The sequence below is a fragment of the Lacerta agilis genome, chromosome 5 (genome assembly GCF_009819535.1).
Source record: "Lacerta agilis isolate rLacAgi1 chromosome 5, rLacAgi1.pri, whole genome shotgun sequence".
NCBI lineage: Eukaryota > Metazoa > Chordata > Lepidosauria > Squamata > Lacertidae > Lacerta > Lacerta agilis.
Window position 1 is genome coordinate 63,088,074 of NC_046316.1, and position 21,883 is coordinate 63,109,956.

The 21,883-nt window shown below is 46.7% G+C and overlaps 1 protein-coding gene across 1 annotated transcript; it reads right to left on the reverse strand.

Moving 5' to 3' along the window:
• Window positions 1-1,227: 1,227 nt before the first annotated feature.
• Window positions 1,228-21,868, reverse strand: ITM2C (integral membrane protein 2C). The gene is made up of 6 exons (XM_033150224.1): window positions 21,615-21,868; window positions 11,998-12,147; window positions 10,548-10,733; window positions 9,574-9,684; window positions 2,344-2,494; window positions 1,228-1,793 (listed from the first exon to the last, which is right to left on the reverse strand). Exons 1-6 carry the CDS (start codon window positions 21,741-21,743, stop codon window positions 1,702-1,704), a joined length of 819 nt encoding a protein of 272 aa, XP_033006115.1. The 5' UTR covers window positions 21,744-21,868; the 3' UTR covers window positions 1,228-1,701.
• Window positions 21,869-21,883: the final 15 nt, after the last annotated feature.

Genomic DNA, 21,883 nt, shown 5'->3' on the forward strand with positions numbered 1-21,883 from the left:
TGTGCATCCCTCTTCCTCCTCATATTCCCTGAATTCTACTTGTCTAGGGGTGTTCTCAACCACATTTTTCCATCTGCCAGAAAAAAAGAAAATTGTGTAACTGCAGTCCAACTGCATTTGATTTTTCTTGTTTAACCAATCTTTTACAAGAGCAGATGTCTAGGGACCTGGATCATAATCTACTGTTCAACTTCTGATGTTTAGAAACCTAATGGGTAGAATACAGTGTGAAAGAAAATGAGGAGCCAATCTTTCCTCCAGTGTGCAATGCTACTAATCCCTTTCTCTTTATTATTATTGTGGAGGGTGGGCAACATGAATCACAGCCCTACTACCTATTTGCATGGAGGTCCTCATCATTATTTCAACCAATCCATTCCTACAAAGCAAGAGCTCAATCTGGCTGTTGCATCTACAAAACCTCCATTATAAACATCTGGCAAAAATGAATTGCTAAGTGATAATCTGAAACATTTATTTAAGATCCCAAAGATAAGTCAATCAAGATAAACATTTGGTCCAAGTTCAGTTGTCATCTATCCAATGGTAAAAAGACTAGTGGGCCCTGTTTCACTTGGAGATGGTGAGACAATCTGGACACTAGGAGAGCCAGCTGTATTGACCTCTTCACCAGCAACACCTCCCAGAATGGTTTATTCTTGCTGGTCTACAAACTCAGGATTTTAAGAATTTGCTTTTCCTTCTCCTGAAGATTCAGGAGAACACGGCCAATCTTGCATGCAGATCAGTTGTACACGCGTTCCTTGCATTGTTGGATTGTGCCTCTTACAGAGAAATGAAGAAAAAATGGCAGGCAAGCTCGCACAGAAAGGCAACGAATGTTGCTATGTAAAGCCTAGAACAGAGCTTTCCAAACTGTGTCGACACGTCAGTGTGCCGACTGCAGGTGTGTCTGCCAAGTGTTCCCTGCGCTGTTCCTCAAGGCTGAAAAGGGGTTAGTTTCACCTCTGGTTTGCTAGTAAAACTGAACTGCTGTGTTGCAAAATGATGCATGTCTAAAACGTGAAAAGTTTGGAAAGCTCTGACCTAGAATAACAAGTCCATGAATTTCTATGTTGAGCTGCAAGGATACTGATACATCTTCATTGCCCCTTTATGGAATTAATTTTACTGCAGATTTTCTGTTAATTGATTCATACAAATTGTTCTTTGTGCTGAGAAGGATCCCTTACAAGGAAGTGGCACTCTAGTGAGAAAGGCCAACTCTTATTACGTTTATAATCCACCTTCCTCCAAGGAGCTCCTAACCAACAAACCAACCCCATTCATCCTCACAACAGTATTGTGAAGTTGGTAATGCTGAGAGTGAATGGCTGGTTCACCGTCACTCAGATAACTTTGTTGTTGGGTACAGACTTGAAGTAGGGCCTCCCAATTCTCAAATTTCTCATGCTCTTTCAGAAGAGATTGTTGTGCCAGTTTTCTCAAGAGAAACCCAATACTCACATTTTGGGGCCGCTGTGTAAATTTAAGCCCAGTGAAGTATGAATGTTAGATGTAAATGCAGAACAAAGACACCCAAGGCCCAGTGTTTGGCCACATGTGACCTGAGAAGTTAGTAATGCGCAAGCAATGGGAGCAAGAAGTAAATTAAGACACATTCTCTCAAGGACAGAGCAAGAACGCCTGCGTGGATGAGTAGAGGAAAAGCCCAAAAGGGTTACATTGGGAGTGCAGCTCTCACAACTTCTGGCAAATGGCTGTGTCAACCACAAAAGTGTTTTCAAAATGGCGGATGTGATGACATGTCTCAGCAGCACGCCGGTGGATATCTGGAAGAGAGTAGAAAGAAATGTCAGATTAAGAAATGGTGTGGCAAGGAAAGAAGATGAGTGTTGAAATAGAACCGGTTTAAGAATCAAGGATGTTGAAGCAAGAGCACAAAAATAATCCCATAACCATTTTTTAAAAATTGGCCTCCATCAAGGCATTTATTCTATTCAAGAAATAAGCTTTTTTTAAAAAAAAAAAAAAAAAAGCACATGGCTTCAGTAATAAAGACTATCATAATGATATCCTTTACAAAAGCATACAGTTACTCCTACTGTAAATCAGCTAGATGAATTAATAGCCTTCCAAGGGGTTTTATGCATATTGTGCCGAGTTTAATGTTTTTACTGACTTTATTGTTCTAATTTATCACTACTGTATATTTTACCGTTTCAGACATTTGTTGTAACCAACCAGTGGCCATGGCTGATGGGCAGTTAATAAATGTCTAAATAAAACAGTTATCCTCTGTGGAATTGCAAAGATAAATGCTGTTCTGTCTTCAAAGCCCAGCTGAGCAGTGTAACTCCAGCAGCAACAGCAAAAACTTACGTCTTCTCGCAGTTCTGCGCTTCAGCCTGTATATCTCTTTGTCCCTGCACAGGGCGTAAATGTAGAAGCCAAGCTGGTCCACGTCAGTGACATGCTCCGTCACTATCATCTCCTCCTGGATCATGTAGGTTTGTGGCAGGTATGCCCCTTTCTGAAAACACAGAATTAAATTCACAGAATCTTAACTATTACTGAGATTATTTGATGACGATTAAATTTCAGGGGGGAACTATGCCTGACAGCCATGATCTTTGCTCTTCAGAAATGATTTTATCAGGGCTTCAATATTTTGATCCAAGCAACAGTCATTCATCTTCATCAGCAAAGGATTTAATTGGCATTTTGAAAACCAGCTGGGAGCAGCAGCACACTTCTGACAGGAACATCATTATTTTGTAAGGTTTCTGAAGACAATCAATACAAACAGATATCAGGTGAAATCTTCTCATGGCTTAATTGGTTTTTATAAATCAAAAGACCAAAAAAGGACCCGTAGACCCTCTAGGGGGCCTCCACCTTTGTCCCCTGTTCTAATAAACTTACATGGTGCCCTCGGTCTACATTTAATTTGTAGGGCCACTATGGCAGGGACCATTTTTTTTTCTTATGTTACTCAATGCAGTGCAACATACAATGATAATGAAATACTAATACGAAGAAGAAGAAGAAGAAGAAGAAGAAGAAGAAGAAGAAGAAGAAGAAGAAGAAGAAGAGTTTGGATTTGATATCCCGCTTTATCACTACCTGAAGGAGCCTCAAAGCAGCTAACATTCTCATTTCCCTTCCTCCCCCACAACAAACACTCTGTGAGGTGAGTGGGGCTGAGAGACTTCAGAGAAGTGTGACTAGCCCAAGGTCACCCAGCAGCTGCATGTGGAGGAGCGGAGATGCGAACCCAGTTCACCAGATTACGAGTCTACCGCTCTTAACCACTACACCACACTGGCTCTCATCAGCACAAGGGTTTCCACTTGCACAGCAGAACTTTCCCTCTTCTCGCCCCACACACCATGCCCTCTAAATCTTTTCTGGGGATCCGCCCCACAACACTCTGAAGCAGATGTGAGGAGGGTATGGAGCACACTCAGGGATAGCAGAGGAGGGGGAAGTTCTGTTGCACAAGTGGAAATCCTTGTGGTGACGGAATGCCCGGCCACTAATAATTGTTGTTGTTTTTTTGTTAAACCATAGAGTTGAGGGGAAATGGCAGTGATCTCATCGGGTTTCTTGGATAAATCTTTGTTCAAGAGCGTTGCTGGATCAAACCAAAGGACCATCTAATCCTGCACCCTCTTCTCACAACGACCAACCATATGCCTGCAGGAAACTAGCAAGCTTGCCCTGCCTAGGGTAGTTTATGCAATTATACACTTTTCCAACAGGAAGGTAAGAAGATCTAATCAAAACACTGCCAAATTTTGCTTACTCTCTTTAGAGCTTTCCCACTCCATCTCTAAAGCTGCAAACTAGTTGGCCCTGGTGTGCATGGAGGAAAACCACAAATACACACACAGAGAGAGAGAGAGAGCGTACTGAATATGTTTTCAGAGGTGGTGGTTGTTTTTCTGAAGCAAATCACCTAGCAGAATGTTAAATCTGTGTTAAATCAATACCTGGGCATATTAATAGAGCACACGAGGCTCAGTACCTTGAAATTCAACCCAAACAAGATAGCGAAGCGAGTTGTGTTCAGCCTGTTCTGGAGGGGGTTGAACAATCAGGTTTGCAGTCTGGGGGTGCTTCTTGAACCATATTTGGCACAAGAGGTGTAGCCCTTTAGCACCTTCTTCCTCTTCTTCTGACTGTGACCCTACCTGGACAGGAATAGCCCAGCTTCAGTTATCCATGCCCTGGGCGACCTCCCATTGTGTACCATATACAGGACCACTGATGGTCTGTAAACTTCAGAGTTCAAAACTGAGCTGCAACACTGCTGAACTGAGATTAGGAAACAGGACAGTGTGTTGCCAGATTCACTGGCTCCCAGACCATTTCTGGGCACAAATAGAAGCAATGGTTTTTGACCCTTAAATAATAATAATAATAATAATAATAATTTATTATTTATACCCCGCCCATCTGGCCGGGTCTCCCCAGCCACTCTGGGCGGCCTCCAACAAATATCAAAATACAATACAGAGTCACAAATTAAAAACTTCCCTAAACAGGGCTGCCTTTAGGTGTTTTCTGAATGTCAAGTAGTTGTTTATTCCCTTGACTTCTGACGGGAGGGCGTTCCACAGGGCGGGCGCCACTACCGAGAAGGCCCTCTGCCTGGTTCCCTGTAGTTTTGCTTCTCGCAGTGAGGGAACCGCCAGAAGGCCCTCGGCGCTGGATCTCAGTGTCCGGGCTGAATGATGGGGGTGGAGACGCTCCTTCAGGTATACAGGACCGAGGCCGTTTAGGGCTTTAAAGGTCAACACCAACACTTTGAATTGTGCTCGGAAACGTACTGGGAGCCAATGCAGATCTCTCAGGACCGGTGTTATGTGGTCCCGGCGGCCACTCCCAGTCACCAGTCTAGCTGCCGCATTCTGGATTAATTGCAGTTTCCGGGTCACCTTCAAAGGTAGCCCCACGTAGAGCGCATTGCAGTAGTCCAAGCGGGAGATAACCAGAGCATGCACCACTCTGACAAGACAGTCTGCGGGCAGGTAGGGTCTCAGCCTGCGTACCAGATGGAGCTGGTAGACAGCCGCCCTGGACACAGAATTAACCTGCGCTTCCATGGACAGCTGTGAGTCCAAAATGACTCCCAGGCTGCGCACCTGGTCCTTCAGGGGCACAGTTACCCCATTCAGGACCAGGGAGTCCCCCACACCCGCCCGCCTCCTGTCCCCCAAAAACAGTACTTCTGTCTTGTCAGGATTCAACCTCAATCTGTTAGCCGCCATCCATCCTCCAACAGCCTCCAGGCACTCACACAGGACCTTCACCGCCTTCACTGGTTCTGATTTAAAAGAGAGGTAGAGCTGGGTGTCATCTGCATATTGATGAACACCCAACCCAAACCCCCTGATGATCTCTCCCAGCGGCTTCATATAGATATTAAAAAGCATGGGGGAGAGGACAGAACCCTGAGGCACCCCACAAGTGAGAGCCCAGGGGTCTGAACACTCATCCCCCACCACCACTTTCTGAACACGGCCCAGGAGGAAAGAGCGGAACCACTGTATAACAGTGCCCCCAGCTCCCAACCCCTCTAGCCGGTCCAGAAGGATGTTATGGTCGATGGTGTCAAAGGCCGCTGAGAGATCCAGCAGAACCAGGAAACAGCTCTCACCTTTGTCCCTAGCCCGCCGGAGATCATCAACCAGCGCGACCAAGGCAGTTTCAGTCCCATGATGAGGCCTGAATCCTGATTGGAAGGGATCCAAATGGTCCGCATCTTCCAGGCGTGCTTGGAGTTGTTCAGCAACCACCCGCTCAATCACCTTGCCCAAGAATGGTAAATTTGAGACTGGGCGATAGTTGGCCATATTGGCCGGGTCTAGAGATGTTTTTTTAAGAAGCGGTTTAATGACCGCCTCTTTCAGCGGGTCTGGAAAGATTCCCTCGCAGAGGGAAGCATTCACCACCGCGCAGAGCCCATCGCCCAGCCCTTCCCGGCTAGCTTTTATAAGCCAGGATGGGCAAGGATCTAGGAGACAGGTGGTCGGTTTCACTCGTCCAAGCAGCCTGTCCACATCCTCGGAGGTAACAGATTGGAATTGATCCCATGAAACATGACTAGACAGGGCTCTAGCACTCTCCCGCCCCGGCCCTGCTCCCACGGTGGAGTCTACCTCCTTCTGAATCTGAGCGACTTTATCTGCAAAAAACTTTGCAAAAGCATTGCAGGAGATCTTGGGGTCCCTACCAGACCCCGGTGACAAAGGTGGTTCTGCTAGGTTGCGAACCACCTGGAAGAGTCTCCTGCTGCTGTTTTCTGCAGATGCAATAGAAACAGCGAAGAAGGTCCTCTTCGCTGTCGCCATTGCCACTTGGTAGGCTCGAAGTTGAGCTCTAGCCCGTGTCCGGTCTGATTCAGAATGAGTTTTCCGCCACCGGCGCTCTAGCCGTCTCAGCGACTGTTTCATCGCCCTCAGCTCCGGGGAAAACCACGGAGCTGTCCGGGCTCCATGCAATCGGAGAGGACGCTTCGGAGCCAGACAGTCAATAGCCCTGGTTAACTCCGCATTCCAGCGGGCCACCAGGGAATCAACTGAAAGGCCATCAACATGGGATAATGCATCCCCTACCACTCTCTGGAAGCCAATTGGATCCATTAAGTAGCGGGGGCGGACCATCTGAATCGGTCCCACCTCCCTGCAGAGGGGAAGGGTCGCAGAGAAGTCCAGTTGCACCAGGAAGTGATCTGACCATGGCACTTCTTTTGTTTCACTTTTACTTAGTGTCAGATCACCAACATCCATAGAGGTAAACACCAGGTCTAAGGCATGTCCGCGGCTATGAGTTGGACCAGACTTATTCAGGGACAGCCCCATGGAGGCCATGCTTTCCACGAAGTCCCGAGCGGCCCCTTGTAAGGTCGTGTCGGCATGGATGTTAAAATCCCCTAAGACAACCAAACTAGGTGTCTCCAGGAGCATATCCGCCACGACCTGAAGCAGCTCGGGCAGGGAATCCTTGGTGCAGCGGGGAGGTCGGTACACCAAAAGGAATCCTGTACTGCCCCTATTGCCCAACTTCCAGAACATGCACTCAGAAAACTGGGTCTTCCCAATAGGACGCCTGGTGCAAACTAATGACTTCCTAAAAATCACTGCAACCCCCCCTCCCCGCCCAGATGGCCTGGGTTGCTGTGCGTAAGAGAAACCTGGTGGACAAGCAGCGGCAAGGACAGGCCCATCTGCTTCATCCAACCAAGTCTCTGTTACACATGCCAGGTCAAATCCTCCATCCACAATCAAGTCGTGGATGGCAGTGGTTTTGTTAATCATTGACCTGGCATTACACAGCAACACTTTCAGGTCATGTGGGTATCCCCTGCTGATTCCAGTATCCATCCGGTCAGGACCAGACCTGGAGGCAGGGATAGTCTTCAGACAACGACTAAACCTGCCTCCTCGGTAATGACATGGTCTGGTCTTAGCGTGACTCCTCCTCCTGCCCATGATCACTGAGATCGGGTGTCTTTCCAAGACTACCCCCCCTGTGGAACCTGCCCCAGCCATCCTGTTGGCTGAGGCCCAATCCCAGGCAGCCCTACCCCTATCCCCTTAAAAAACAAATAAAGACCATACACTAAATTAACAAAATAATACAAATAGGAAACAGAGAACAACGCTAAAATTAAACTAAACATTTGCCCCACCCCAAACAAAAAATAATAAAATGATATAAAAACCACCATTAAAACAAATTAAAAGTGCAGCAGTGAGTGCAGGCCGCGCCCCCCAAGCCAGTTGGAATTGGCAGGAGAAGGGAGCGGCCTTCCCAACACTCACAAGCAAGCGGCAGCAGCAATGTCCCAGGCCTCTCTGCAGGCTTTTGAGCTGTAAAGGTGAGTGCAGGCCCCGCCCCCTCAGCCAGGTGGAATTAGCAGGAAGGGAGCGGCCTTCCCAACACTCACAAGCAAGCGGCAGCAGCAATGTCCCAGGCCTCTCTGCAGGCTTTTGAGCTGTAAAGGTGAGTGCAGGCCCCGCCCCCTCAGCCAGGTGGAATTAGCAGGAAGGGAGCGGCCTTCCCAACACTCACAAGCAAGCGGCAGCAGCAATGTCCCAGGCCTCTCTGCAGGCTTTTGAGCTGTAATGGTGAGTGCAGGCCCCGCCCCCTCAGCCAGGTGGAATTAGCAGGAAGGGAGCGGCCTTCCCAACACTCACAAGCAAGCGGCAGCAGCAATGTCCCAGGCCTCTCTGCAGGCTTTTGAGCTGTAAAGGTGAGTGCAGGCCCCGCCCCCTCAGCCAGGTGGAATTAGCAGGAAGGGAGCGGCCTTCCCAACACTCACAAGCAAGCGGCAGCAGCAATGTCCCAGGCCTCTCTGCAGGCTTTTGAGCTGTAATGGTGAGTGCAGGCCCCGCCCCCTCAGCCAGGTGGAATTAGCAGGAAGGGAGCGGCCTTCCCAACACTCACAAGCAAGCGGCAGCCTTAAATGGCTTGAGACTGTGATGGTCCTCAGTTATATAATGCCCTATCAAGAGAGGCTCACCTGGCATCTACCTAGATAACATTTTGGTGCCAGGTTGTTAAGCCTTTTGCTTCTACTTTAAGTTTCTGGTATCTGGGCTGTTTTTAGTTCTGCTTTATGTTTTATTAACCAACCCTCACCCCACCCCCCAATTTTAAATCGGTTAGCCACCCTAAGATTACACAATTATAGGGCAGCGTAAAAAAAATATTGAAATTGATTTTTAAAAGCAGACACCTGCCCCAACACAAGACCATCTACTAAGCGAACAAGCTTCCCACCAGCATACTGACCTACACATTCCAAAACCGCAGGAGGCAAGCAGAGAGATCCCTCTGTGATACCATCAGAATGGCATCAGCTGAATAGGCAGTTCCACTGGCAAGCATCCCAAGCCACAGATGCCCTCCCACCCCACTTCCTGACCCAGTGATTGATTATCTCCTGGGAGATTAAGAAAACTCAATGGGAGCAGGGCATCTTAACACACTGCTATGCTGTTGTGCTGCCACATCAAGCTAAATCAATAGCCTATTGTAAAATATTGCTGTCTCAGTCAATTAAGGAGAGTTATCCAATGCCAGCAGAGCTGTTCTGTAAAAGTCAAGCTATCTGTTTATCTGCATCGCATCACGGAAGGAGAATGACAAAGAAGATAGCATGTAGGCAAGGCTGACTACGCATTTACTGGCAATACCTATTTGTTAAATCCAAGGTTAGACGACCGACTATATTTATTTATTTTTATTTAAATATTTATAACCAACAGTTCTATAAAGTATATCAAGGCAGTTTACACCACACAGGCAACCCCCTCATTTACACACGTTCAAATTGTGATGCCCCCACCCAGTGCACACTATTCAGGGGGTTCTCCCACCCCACCCCCTTGACCCAGGGTCAATCTAAGGGGCTGTTCCAGGAAAGAAAGTGAGGGGGAAAGTCCAATTGCACAAGCAAAAGCCCTGGTGTTCGTAAGGTGAATCCTGCCCTGTGTTTCAGACCGTGCACAATTATTTTTATCTATTCTATTTCATGTGTCCCCTCCATTTTATCTTTAAAGCAGCCATGTGAGAATAAGGAACATTCCCCCCGCCTACCTTTACGTTAACCAACAGCTCCCAGAAACTCTGAGGTGGCATGACAGTGGTGGTGTTCAGCTCAATGACATAGCATTTATCCAAGCTGATGTCAAGGTAGGCAGTCAGACCCTGAAAGGAAAAACAGGCAGAATGAGCTCAAACAAGGGAAGCTATGTTGGTCTTGGTGAGATCAGCAGAGGTTTACTCCAACAACCCAGGATCCCTCAGCCTAAGCAACCTTAGTACCTCTCAGCGATACATCAGACTCAAGTTCCTTCATGCAACATCAAAGATTTACAATTAGTGCATCCTCTTCTTGAAAGATCCTTCTAGTACAGGCATCCTCAACCTTTGGCCGTCCAGATGTTTTGGCCTACAATTCCCATGATCCCTAGCTAACAGGACCAAGTGGTCAGGGATGATGGGAATTGTAGTCCAAAACATCTGGAGGGCCGAAGGTTGAGGATGCCTGTTCTAGTACAACCTCTGCTTACAGGAGATACTAGAAGGACAGATCCTGAAGTTGAGGCTCCAGTACTTTGGCCACCTCTTGAGAAGAGAAGACTCCCTGGAAAAGACCCTGATGTTGGGAAAGATGGAGGGCACAAGGAGAAGGGGACGACAGAGGATGAGATGGTTGGACAGTGTTCTCGAAGCTACTAACATGAGTTTGGCCAAACTGCGGGAGGCAGTGAAGGATAGGCGTGCCTGGCATGCTCTGGTCCATGGGGTCACGAAGAGTCGGACACGACTGAACGACTGAACAACAACAACAAATGTTAGGGAAAGGAACTGGTACACCTAACTGAGCAGGCACCTCTTTTGAAAGCTGTACTAAAAACATGGTCAGGAAAACTGCGTCTCATGTGGACTTCCTGTCCTGTCCCTCCTGCAAGTCTCTGAAGCTGCTACAAGCATATTCAGGAGACTCCAAGGCACAGCCCTTCCTCAGAAGCTGTCATAATATCTGTAGCACGTTTCTCGTTCCTTACCCTCTGAAAGTCATGGATAATATCTGCAGGGTCGCTTTCACCAAAGTGGGGCATTGGGATGCTGATTTGCTCATAATTCTCGCCAAGGTAAATCCTCACGTTCTCATGCAGCTCCAGCTGCTCCCTCAATTCGTCTACGTAGAAAAGCTGGCAGAGCATCTCCTGCTCCTGATCTTCCAGGCCATACTGTGGAAATAAAAAGGGTGGCTATCAATGCAGGGGCTCTGTGGCCTTTGTTGCAAGAGTCAGAGAAAAAGCTTTCACACAGGAACAGAGGATGGTGCCTTATGCTGTGTTGGCCCACCAAACTCTGCATTAGCTGTGTAGGCTCTACCACAAGCTCTCCATGGTTTCAGATGTGTGTTTCCCACCCATCTCTGGAGATGCCAGGGGCTGAACCTTGGGCTTTCTGCACCACACACTCAGAGCTAAGGCCCTTAAGATTAGGCAAATACAACAAACAACCTCAACATGGCTGCCTCCTGAAGCTGCTTTTCTTTTAAAACAAGCGACAGTTGGGGCTTTGTTGCACACATTTGCATATGATGTGCAGCTGGCTCTCAAGTGTGACTCTAAGTATGTGCTGCCTCTCTACCCAAAGATTCTATGTAACTCAAAATCAAGCACATGATGAGTCTTAAACAACAACAACAACAACAACCACAACCATCTAACAGCAGCAGCAGCAGCAGCAGCAGCAGCAGCAACCATCTTTCCCATTTTTCCTACCTCCTGTTCTCTGGAACCAGCTGTATGTATCACAAGTCTCAGCTTCCCACCTGCGTTGCTTAAATATCACCTCACAGAACACATTTTACACAAACCTCCACCGCAGTGTACGTACAGAGCAAACTCTCCAGTGAGTAAAAAGAGAGCCAGGTATGTACTCAAGAAGGAAAAATGCCAATGACAAAGGACTTGGAAATGAAAATTGCAGATTAATATTAAAGATGGGGAATTTATTTTGCCAAAAAAGAAAAAAGAAAAATTGTGCTTAATGGATAAGTGCTGTGGTCCACCTCTCTCTCAGACTCCACCCTGGAGTTCTCAGAAAAATTATCTGTCGGTACCATGGAAAAGGGATGGGAACATTGAGGTCAGAAGATTAAGTTGTTTAATTAATTCTTGTGTATCTAACAGTTTCATTGTTTTGCTGACACTGTTTTGATATGAATTTGCCTTTGACTTGTTTTATATTTTGATCTGTGCTGCATTTTGTTATATACAGCAGAGATCTTTCATTCTGGCCTTTTGATTTTGTCCTGCTGCTTGGGGATCTGGGCATCCCTAGGAAACAAAAGTGGGGTATAAACGATAAATGAAACTGGGGGCAGGGGAGAAATGAAGGAATCAAATGACTAATGGGGATAGGGCAATAGGTTAAGTCAACATGAACTTTGAGAATCCTGGGGGGACGAGGTGGAGACCCTTCACCATGCCCCATACATACCTGATTTGGGAAAGTATAGGAGAAGTATCTGTAGATATACATCGATGTCAAAATCAGGCCGAGGAGCAACAACAGCATCATCATCGTCCAGTAGAAGATGCGACTAAGAGGCTTCCTGGTCTCCACTGGAAAAGGCAAGGGCTGCTCCTCCTGTTTAAAAGAAGGAGACATGGTAACAGAAACATTGGTATGGGCAATGCAATACATTATTTCTATTTTCAGAAGATAAGAGGATTCAAGACGGCAATACAGAGTAAAACATTTCAGAAAGTTTGCTTCCCATGATGAACAGCAGACCTTTTTTCAGTTTTGATTATTAGTGTTTTCAAATTGTGCCAAGCAAACAAAGCAAAGTCTGAAAATAGGTAGTCCGCAAACAGGTATGCTACTGCTGGTGTGTGGTTTGTATTCTGTACTATATTTTGTGATGACTAGTCAAGAGCAGTTAAGACAGTGCGCTCTGAACCAGGAAGGCCTCAACTCAAATTCTGCCCCCGCCATAAGCTCACTAGGTAGCTTTAAGCAAGTCATTCTCCTTCAGCCTCAGCATCCCCTTCAACAATATGGACATTGTAATTACTTACTATGGAATCCCTATGCAGATATGATGTTTCTACAGACCCTCCAAGTGTTCCTATTTTCTAGGGATGTCCCTGATTTAGAGAAGCCATCCCGGTTTCTGATTTGATCCTGGAATGTCCTGCTTTTCCTTAAGATGTCCCTATTTTCAGTGAGAGATTTTACTTTCTTGGGTTCCATGATCACTGCAGATGGTGACAGCAGTCACGAAATTAGAAGACGCCTGCTTCTTGGGAGAAAAGCAATGACAAACCTAGACAGCATCTTAAAAAGCAAAGACATCACCTTGCCGACAAAGGTCCGTATAGTTAAAGCTATGGTTTTCCCAGTAGTAATGTACGGAAGTGAGAGCTGGACCATAAAGAAGGCTGATCGCCGAAAAACTGATGCTTTTGAATTATGGTGCTGGAGGAGACTCTTGAGAGTCCCATGGACCGCAAGAAGATCAAACCTATCCATTCTTAAAGAAATCAGCCCTGAGTGCTCACTAGAAGGACAGATCCTGAAGTTGAGGCTCCAGTACTTTGGCCACCTCATGAGAAGAGAAGACTCTCTAGAAAAGACCCTGATGTTGGGAAAGATGGAGGGCACAAGGAGAAGGGGACGACAGAGGATGAGATGGTTGGACAGTGTTCTCGAAGCTACTAACATGAGTTTGGCCAAACTGCGAGGCAGTGAAGGATAGGCATGCCTGGCGTGCTCTGGTCCATGGGGTCACGAAGAGTCGGACACGACTGAACGACAACAACAACAAATTTTCAGTGGAGAAATGTTGGAGAGTATGGAGTTATCCAACATTTTTTTAATGTTTAATGTTTTATTAGGTTTTTATATATATTGGAAGCTGCCCAGAGTGCTGGGGCAACCCAATAAAATGTGTGGGGTAAAAATAGTAAAATTATCATTATGGAATGGGATGTCCCTTTTTTCAATGGCTAAATGTTGGAGGGTATGTTTCTGCAGACCAAGCGGCTCATATTTTATTTGAATGCTGCCAATAATATTTTTGTCCCTGTTGAGTCTCTTGGACACACTACAGAAAACAATTAATAGTAATTACACAAACATCATGTTTTGTAATATTCAAAAACCATGTCACAAAAAATCAGAAAGGAATACGTAACTTTTGATTTTAAAAATATCCAGAATTTGTCCTCCTTAATTCATAGTCAGTTTGATCTTTGGCACTATTGCATAATCCTGTAACTTGTTTCATTTCCCCCCAATATTTAGCATACAATAATTTTGTTGCTTCGTTTATATAATCACGACTCAAAAGTAACAGTGAACCATTTTTGTTTAGTTTAGTTTAGTTACAAACAAGAAAGTGCAAAGAGACTTGGGTACTCTGCCCTCCTATCTCTTCCCCTCCTTGTTTACATGCAAAGGCTGTAGGTTGCAAACTTACATCCAGTTATGAATAAACCACAATTTCCTGTTATGTCCATAACTTGGGGAAACTGTGGTTTCTTCCATCTGTACTTAACAAAACGACACCAAACTGGTTTCAGGTCCTCTTTTGCTAACTAACCTTTTCTAATTTAAGCTTTGCACACTGCCTTGGACACATCTGAGGGGCAAAGATAAATAAATTTACAAACGGGCAACTGGAATCCGGCGTGTGGCATTACATCACTGCTCCAGCGCTCATGAGATCAGCCTGCACAATGATAATGCTAATTCAACACAGTAACACCAGGCACACAGTCTAGGAAAACAATGAAGGGTCACTGCTGAAAATCCTTAAAACAAGGTGCGGCTCAGGATGCACTGCACGAAAACATTAAATGAGCTCATTTGCAGCGGCCCCCTGTATGCAACAGACATATGCAATTCGGCAGAAGCGAGAAGCGGCAAGGAAGAAAAATAATAAACTAATCAACAAGGCAGGTTGTGTGGCTTGGCTGAGCTCCATGAACACCACAGATACTCCACAGTTCAGTTGGGAGTGGGTGGGGCGGGCATAGTCGGAGCTAGGAGGGCCTTGAAGTAAGGGGGTGAGAACAGGCTCCCTGGCTGACTTGCAGGAAGCATGCTCTGGCATTTTAAGTCCATCCCAGTTGGCAGGCAGGATATATAGGAGTGTACGATCCAATAAAGGAAGGGGTGGATCAGCCTGGTGCACAGTCTGCTGCAGAAAACCAAGCAGAGCAACGAGAGGCAGGCACAGAATGGCAAAACAACAACAACAACAACAAAACAAGCTATGAAAAGGCAGGCTTTCCCAAACTTGTTATAAAACAAAAGGATCATGAAAAACATCTGGTCCATTTTAGGGCAGGTCAATAAATTAACACACACCAGGATTGACTGATTTATTCTGAGACATTTTCTTCTTCTTCTTTTTCTTCTTTCCTTGGAAATGATACTAGCTTGGTTCAGGGAGAAAACACGGATGGAAATATATTCATTATTAATAGGAAATCTGTCTATAGCCATGTTTCTCCAGCTGTGGGTCAGGGACTACAAGGGAGCCTCAACCCACTTTCAGGCAGGAAGGCCTCCGCACTACAGCCCACCCCACTGGCTATGTGATACTTTGGGTTGGGCAGGCGCTAGCAGCAGCAGCAGCAGCAGCAGCAGCAGCAGCAGCAGCTCCAAAAGCGAGAGTAATAAACTGGGGATAGAGAAGAAGGGGATAAAACATGTTACAGGAGGAAGAAGTGAATGTAAAAGGCCCAGGTAAGAAGGATGAAAGAAACTGTCAGTTTGGGGGGTAGGCACAGAGTACAAGTGTGAAAGGAGATGGAGAGAAGAAGCTACAGGAGGCTACTAAAAATACTCGCGAGGAGCTTCTGCTTCAGCACATTTTGCCTAAAACAAAAAGAATTTCAGGAGGCCCAATACCCCCAGAACCCAATGTCTGCGCTAAGCTTGAGTAAAGCTGACCTGTGGAACTCCCTGCTGCAGGGAACTCACAGTGGCAAAAAATCCATTTTTAAAACAAAACAAAAAATTCTTTCCAGTAGCACCTTAGAGACCAACTAAGTTTGTTCTTGGTATGAGCTTTCGTGTGCATGCACACTTCTTCAGATACACTGAAACAGAAGTCACCAGATCCTTAAATATAGTGAGGGAGTGGGGAGGGGTATTACTCAGAGGGTGGTGGGAATGGGTGATCAGCTGATAGGTGTGGAAAACCTGTTGAGGACTCTTAACGGCTGCAATTAGTCTTGCAGGGAAAGGCAAGGGGTGAGATGGCTAAAGATAGCTTTGTTATGTATAATGAGATAAGAATCCAATGTCTTTGTTCAGACCAGGTCTCTCCATGGTTTTAAGTTTGGTGATTAGTTGCAATTCAGCCACTTCTCTTTCCAGTCTATTTCTGAAATTTCTTTGTATTAAGACAGCTACTTTGAGATCTTTTATGGAATGTCCTTTTATAGAATGTCCTGGGTTAGATAGCAATAGAAAATGTTGCCAACAATTGCCATTTGTTTTATTATGTCTGCCTCCCCCTCCGTTTGGAAACTGGCTATAACCTTGACACGGCTATTTTGTGATAGTTGGAGCCTCGGTATTTGTAGCCCTTTCAACTGGGCTCTGAGGGTGGAAAGTTTGAGGGCCTCTCTGGCCTAGAGCAAGTATCCCCCACTCTTCCTTTCATGCCTCCTCTTCTTGCAGTACTGCAGACCTGACCCAAAATCATGGGAGGGCAAGAGGAAAATAACTCAAAAGAACCCAAAGCCGATTTAGGGGGGGAATGCAGCACTCCCAAGTGAAAGAAGGATGTTTGTGAAGGCAGGGTACAAAAGACACCTGGACCTTCTAAACAGGGTGGGTTGTATCCCTGTGTATTATATATAATTTACTTGTATGTATCAGCAGGAAATCAGATGCCATTGATAAAAGTTCAAGGTTAGATGTAATAAGCGACATCCAAGCTTACAGTTGCTTGTATCTGGGCAGGTTTGATCAATGAGATTTCATTGTATCCGGGCAGGTTTGATCAATGAACGGCATCATTACTTGTGACTTGCCCTGAAATCTTCCCATTTCCATTGTGCTGGGACCTCGGTATTCTTTCCCCATTTATTTATTTCTTCCACTACAGTCTGCAGCTCCCAAAGGGCTTATATATTGTACTAAGATTGCAATATGAAAATGACCTCAGCTAAAATGTGCTTACAGAGAATGTGGGCATTTTGTGAGTTTGGCAGATTATTTCTGTTCTGCATTGAGAGCTTTGCAGGCAATGCTGGTTAAGGGTCCCCTGCCTAGAAAAAAACCACATGGGTTTGGGGAACAGGCACACAGTTTCCTGAGCAGCATAACAATGAATTCTTGAAGTGGTGGGCATGTCCACCACAATCTCAGTGCCCCTATATGTCCTAAGCAAATGTTGTTAAGAGCTCTTCCAGACAACCAAATTACTCACCATTCATCCTGATCTGTTTGCACAACATTTACAGAGGTCACACAACACTGCTGTTCATTCATTCCAATTTGCTTGCATGGAGGTTATACAACAACCTTCCAGCACTTCTTCCTGCTTTTCTTACAAAAAAAAATCCATGTTTCTATCATGGCTTTGTTGCACAACAGCACCAAATCCACTCATTGCAGCTCAGTAGCAGACCCTCTGGTTTGCAGTATTAGAAATTCACAGGTGCAGGATGCATTTTGCGACTCGTGCGGGTCCAACTGCAACCACGTGGAGATCTCTGGATGCCAGGTTGGTTCAGACATCTCCATCTGGCTGCCCCATCCCAAGTAAGCAGAAGAGCTTATTAATTACCTTTTTCTGCGAGGAGTACATGGTTCACCCCCTTCTCAGTTAATCCCTACAATAACCCTGTGAGGTTTAGAAGCTGCGACTGACTCCAAGGTAACCCATTGAGCTTCATGGCTGAGTGGGGATTTGAATCCTGATCTCCCAAGTCCTAGTCGAGCACTCTAACCACTACACCACTCTGGCTTCCTACAGTACTTTTGCTATGGGGCAGCCATATAAATTCTGTAGGCAAACAAATATGGGGAAGGCAAAATGTCATTTAGAGAAGGATCTGATATATTTTCCTTGAAGCTTGAATTTGTTTTATTCTGGATTGTTTTAATGTGTTTGTAACTGCTTTGAGATTTTTTGTTCTTTGAAATATAAAGCGGTGTAGAATTGAAATGAAATAATTTCAATGGCCCCCTAGACATTCCATTGTGGCGGACGTAACGTTAAGGTGCCATTTGGCAATTAGTTTATATATCTGAGTTTCTATCACTGCTTGCTTTGCCCAGGTTCGAACCCCAGCACCTCAGGGCAGGGCCAGAAATGTCCCATTTTTGAAAAGCTGGAGTGTCACTACTAGTTAGTGTATTGCATTTGTCTTCACCCAGTGGGTTGTGTGATCCACTACTGGGCACAGCCTGATGTAAGATGGGTTGCAACAGCAACACTACGGCCATACTAATGTATTGGTGAAGAAAAATTAAGAAGTGGGTCCCCAAATGCATGTGTGAGTTGAGGGCAGGTTCCAGGTCAGAAAAGTTATAATTACTGGAGTGGACATCCTGAGCTAGGTGGGGGAGGACTATTCTTGCTGCACATGTAAACTGCCTATAACCTCTCACCTTGTCCTCTAGCAACCAAAATTCTTGCTGGCACCTGGCTTTGAGCTAGATCCTCATGACCCCAGGAAGTCAAGAGCACAGCCTTAACACTATGGCTAATGTTTGCTCACATCAACAGAAACAAGGACGCAATTACTGTATATTCTGGCGTATAAGACTACTTTTTAATCCAGGAAAATCTTCTCAAAAGTCGGGGGTCGTCTTATACGCCGGGTTGAGAATCTGCAGGCGAGTATATCTCAAACTCTATATTTTAACTGGAAAAGTTGGGGGTCGTCTTATACGCCCAGTCGTCTTATACGCCGGAAAATACGGTATGCATACAGACTGTTTCAAAAGCTTTGCTTTAGAATGGAAAAGGTACTACATGCAGTCTTCACGGCAACCAGCTTTTCAGCAGAGAGCAAAGCCACAGAGAGTCACAGACACTTGGGATCTCAAATGAAGACACTTGAAGAGAACAATCACAATGATGTGTCTGATTGCATCCTTGACACCAGCCACGTGCTTTAAGAAACAAAGCTCAACCACCTGCCCTAAGCAGAGGCTGCACGCAGCAAGCCATGCGCAAAATACCTAATAAAGCTGCTTTTCTAATTAATGCATAGCTTTGTCACTGCACGAATGAAAGAGGTGGCAGGGAGCTGATTCGTGTGGGTGTGCAATCAGAACAAGGGAATTCAATAAAACCCTGGCTGCTTAACCCTTTTTCCTCTATCAGAGAAGTGCAGGATTATCAGCCCAAAGTGGAAGACAAATGTCCACTGTCATGTGGAAAGGGGAGTGGGTTGAGAGGGAGGCCAGCACATGCAAAGTCCCAATAGTTGTTTCCCCAGCCCCTTCAGGGTGACTCTAAAACTGGGAGGGGGAAACAAGAGTCCCTTCATGTTGTTGGACTCCAACTCCCTCCAACCCTTCTCAACATGGCCAATGCCAAGACCTTATGGTCTGACAGCAGCTGGAGCCGCCCAGATTTCCTTGTTCTGGAACCATTTTCCATAGTGGGAGGGAAGAAACTGCACAGGTGTTAAAGGGTTGTAGTTTAAGTGGCATTCAGTAGTGCAAGCCTACTTGTGCAACATGACTTCTCCATCCTCCTCTGCCTCATCTCCCCCCACCTGGGTTTGCAGAATTCCCCAACCTTCTGAAGCAGATTTTTTGGAGCAAAAAGGTGGGAGGAGAGGAAGAGGAGCTTGTGCCTGCAGTTGTGCATGCAAGAAATTCAAGGTACAATCCCCAGCATCTCCAGGTAGGGCTAGGAATGCCCCCCACCTAAAATCCTGGAAAGCTGCTGCCAGTCAGTGTGGGTAACATGGAGCTAAATGGACCAGTGGTGTGAATCTGTATAAGGGAGCTTTCTATTCCCCTGTACAAAGCAGAAATGAGGGAAAGGTCAGATGGAATCTGCTAGTAGATCTCTGAGTGACTTGAAGTAGATTATAAATATAAATGGAGGAATGGAAAAGTGCTTCCCCGGGGCTCCTTTGGCAAGGAGGATGCTATAACAGAACAAATGAACAAAAGGTGTGTGCTCTGTACAAAACTTTAAACTCAAATGTAGAAGAATCCTGGTCATCCAAACCTCCATTTTACATTGCTTCTCGTTTTTCAGTTTTCTGTGCATTCCTCGTGTCAGTGAAAGCCTCTGGAAATGCTCAGCAATCTGGCTGAATGAGAACATTATCTAAGCATGTTGGATGTCCTGCAGGCTATTCATGGGGGCGGAGCGGGACAGCGAGTTAGAAAGAGAAATTGTACGGAGTAAACAGAGGCGGTGCAATGCAATTTGCGGGAGTCAAGCGGAGATTCCTGGTGTGATGAAAACAGGGGCAGATATTATGTAGCGCACACAAACGACAAAGGATGAAGTCAGGCTCCCATTATTTTAGAAGAGATCATGTAGGCAGCTTAGCACCTCCCCACCCACCTGCTGGATAGGAACTGATATAGAGAGAGACACTAGCAAGAATCCCCTGTGGTAAGGGACACAGCCACTATAGCCCAGAAATCATTTGGCTGCTTCCCTCAGCTTTGTAACTGGGTATATTTATTGAAATCTCTCCAAAGAATGCTAACCATTGAGTCTATTCGAGGGGACAGAAGAGGGGGAGAACTAACAGCAAAACCCAAACCCAGCAGGTCACAGTCAGCGGGGCAAACCCCAGGGGTGGAGGGAATCTAAACAGAGACCCAAAGCACCACTCCCTGTGGGGATGCTGGTTTCTCAACTAGGTCCCTGAAGCACAGCTGAAACAGCCCTTTTTCTAGTCCACGGATTGGACCCCTGGGCTCAAAAAACCAACAAGCCCCTAGCTTGCCTTGGCCCAGAAGCCCTTCCCTGATCAGCAGGCCCTGGTCACGAGAGAAGAGAACAGCCTAGTCGTTTGTGTGTCTGATTAGAAACAAGGAGATCCAGATTCAAATCCCCACTTAGCCACAGAGAACAATGGATCACCTCAGAGCAGTTTCTTGCTCAGCCTCAATCTACTTCGCAGGGTTGTTGTTTTGCCAAAACCAAAAACGGAGGAGGGAATAATTGCACTTCCTGAGACTCTTGGTGGGATATAAATGTTGAGAAACAAACGCTCTTTGGGGAAAATATCTGCACAAGTTCATGAGTTCTAAGACGGATGTTAACAACGTATTTTACAGTTTCCCAAAGCTGAGTTTTTCAAATGATGGTGCCTGAATGGGAGGGGAGGGGAGGAATAACTCGGGGTCAAAGCGCACGTTTTTCCGGTCATTCCTGAAAAATAAATAAATAAATAACCCGAGACTTCAGGGATGGGCAAAAGTTGCCTCCGCCTGCAGGGAGCTACGAGCTGCCTCTACGGCTGGGGCTGCTGGACTCGGCGCCAGGCCTCTTCCTGTTGTAACTTTCCGACTCCCCTCTCGCGTCCTAAGGATGCAAGGAGCCCAAGGCAGGCGCCTCCAAGTGCCTCCCCGGCCCCGCAACCGAGGGGCTTTGGCGGGTACGCTCAGGAGTCCCGGACCGTGCGGCGGAAGGGGAAACGCCGCGGGAAAAGGCTCGCCAGCGAACGGGAAGGGCTGCGCGCCACTACGCGCCCTCTCGCCATGATGCGCCCCCCTCTATCTGCAATCCTGCCCCCACTTTTCTACCACCGCACAGCCGAAAACGCGTCCATTTTCTGCCCTCCCTCGGGGGCGAGAGGGAAGCAGGCGCCTTTCTTTCTTTCTTTCTTCCGCTCCGCTCGCCCGTCCGGCCGGTCGGCGCTTGCAAGGGAAAAGCCGGCAGGCAAAACCGTCCCGCCCCGGCCGGGCTCTGCAGCGGACCGCGCTGTGCATTCCAGGGGGCTCCGTCCCAAACAACTCTCCGGGGCTGGGTTTTTTTTCCCTTTTCAAGTCACCCTAATGGAACCCATCCCTTGACATCAAAACGCTTTCCCTTTATTTAATGTGTTGTTATCATTAACCTTCGAGCTAAAAGGAGCTCCCCAGCCGCCGCCACTCACCAAGTCGTGGGGCAAGAGGACCTCGGCTTTGGCTCCATAGTTGTCTCCTGTTGTTGTTGTTGCCGCCGCCGCCGCTTCTTTCTCGGGCTTGAGCCCCGCCGCCGGCTGCTGGAAGCTGATTTTCACCATGGCTGAGCAGGAGAAGCAGCGTCCGAAGCGAAACCCGACGCCTCGTCTGCACTCGACGCGGCTCTCTGGACCATCCGCCGAGCCCACCCCGCCGCCGGGAGGAAGCGCCGGAAGTGCCGCCTTGGCTCTCCCCCACCCCC

What these genes read in the sequence shown, in the direction of transcription:
- ITM2C (XM_033150224.1), bottom strand. Translation starts at nt 21,743, where the DNA reads ATGGTGAAAATCAGCTTCCAGCAGCCGGCGGCGGGGCTCAAGCCCGAG. An exon ending in TTATCCATGACTTTCAGAGG is followed by an intron (nt 9,685 to 10,547) that starts GTAAGGAACGAG and finishes TTTTCCTTTCAG; the next exon opens with GGTCTGACTGCCTACCTTGA. An exon ending in GCGCAGAACTGCGAGAAGAC is followed by an intron (nt 1,794 to 2,343) that starts GTAAGTTTTTGC and finishes ACTCTCTTCCAG; the next exon opens with ATATCCACCGGCGTGCTGCT.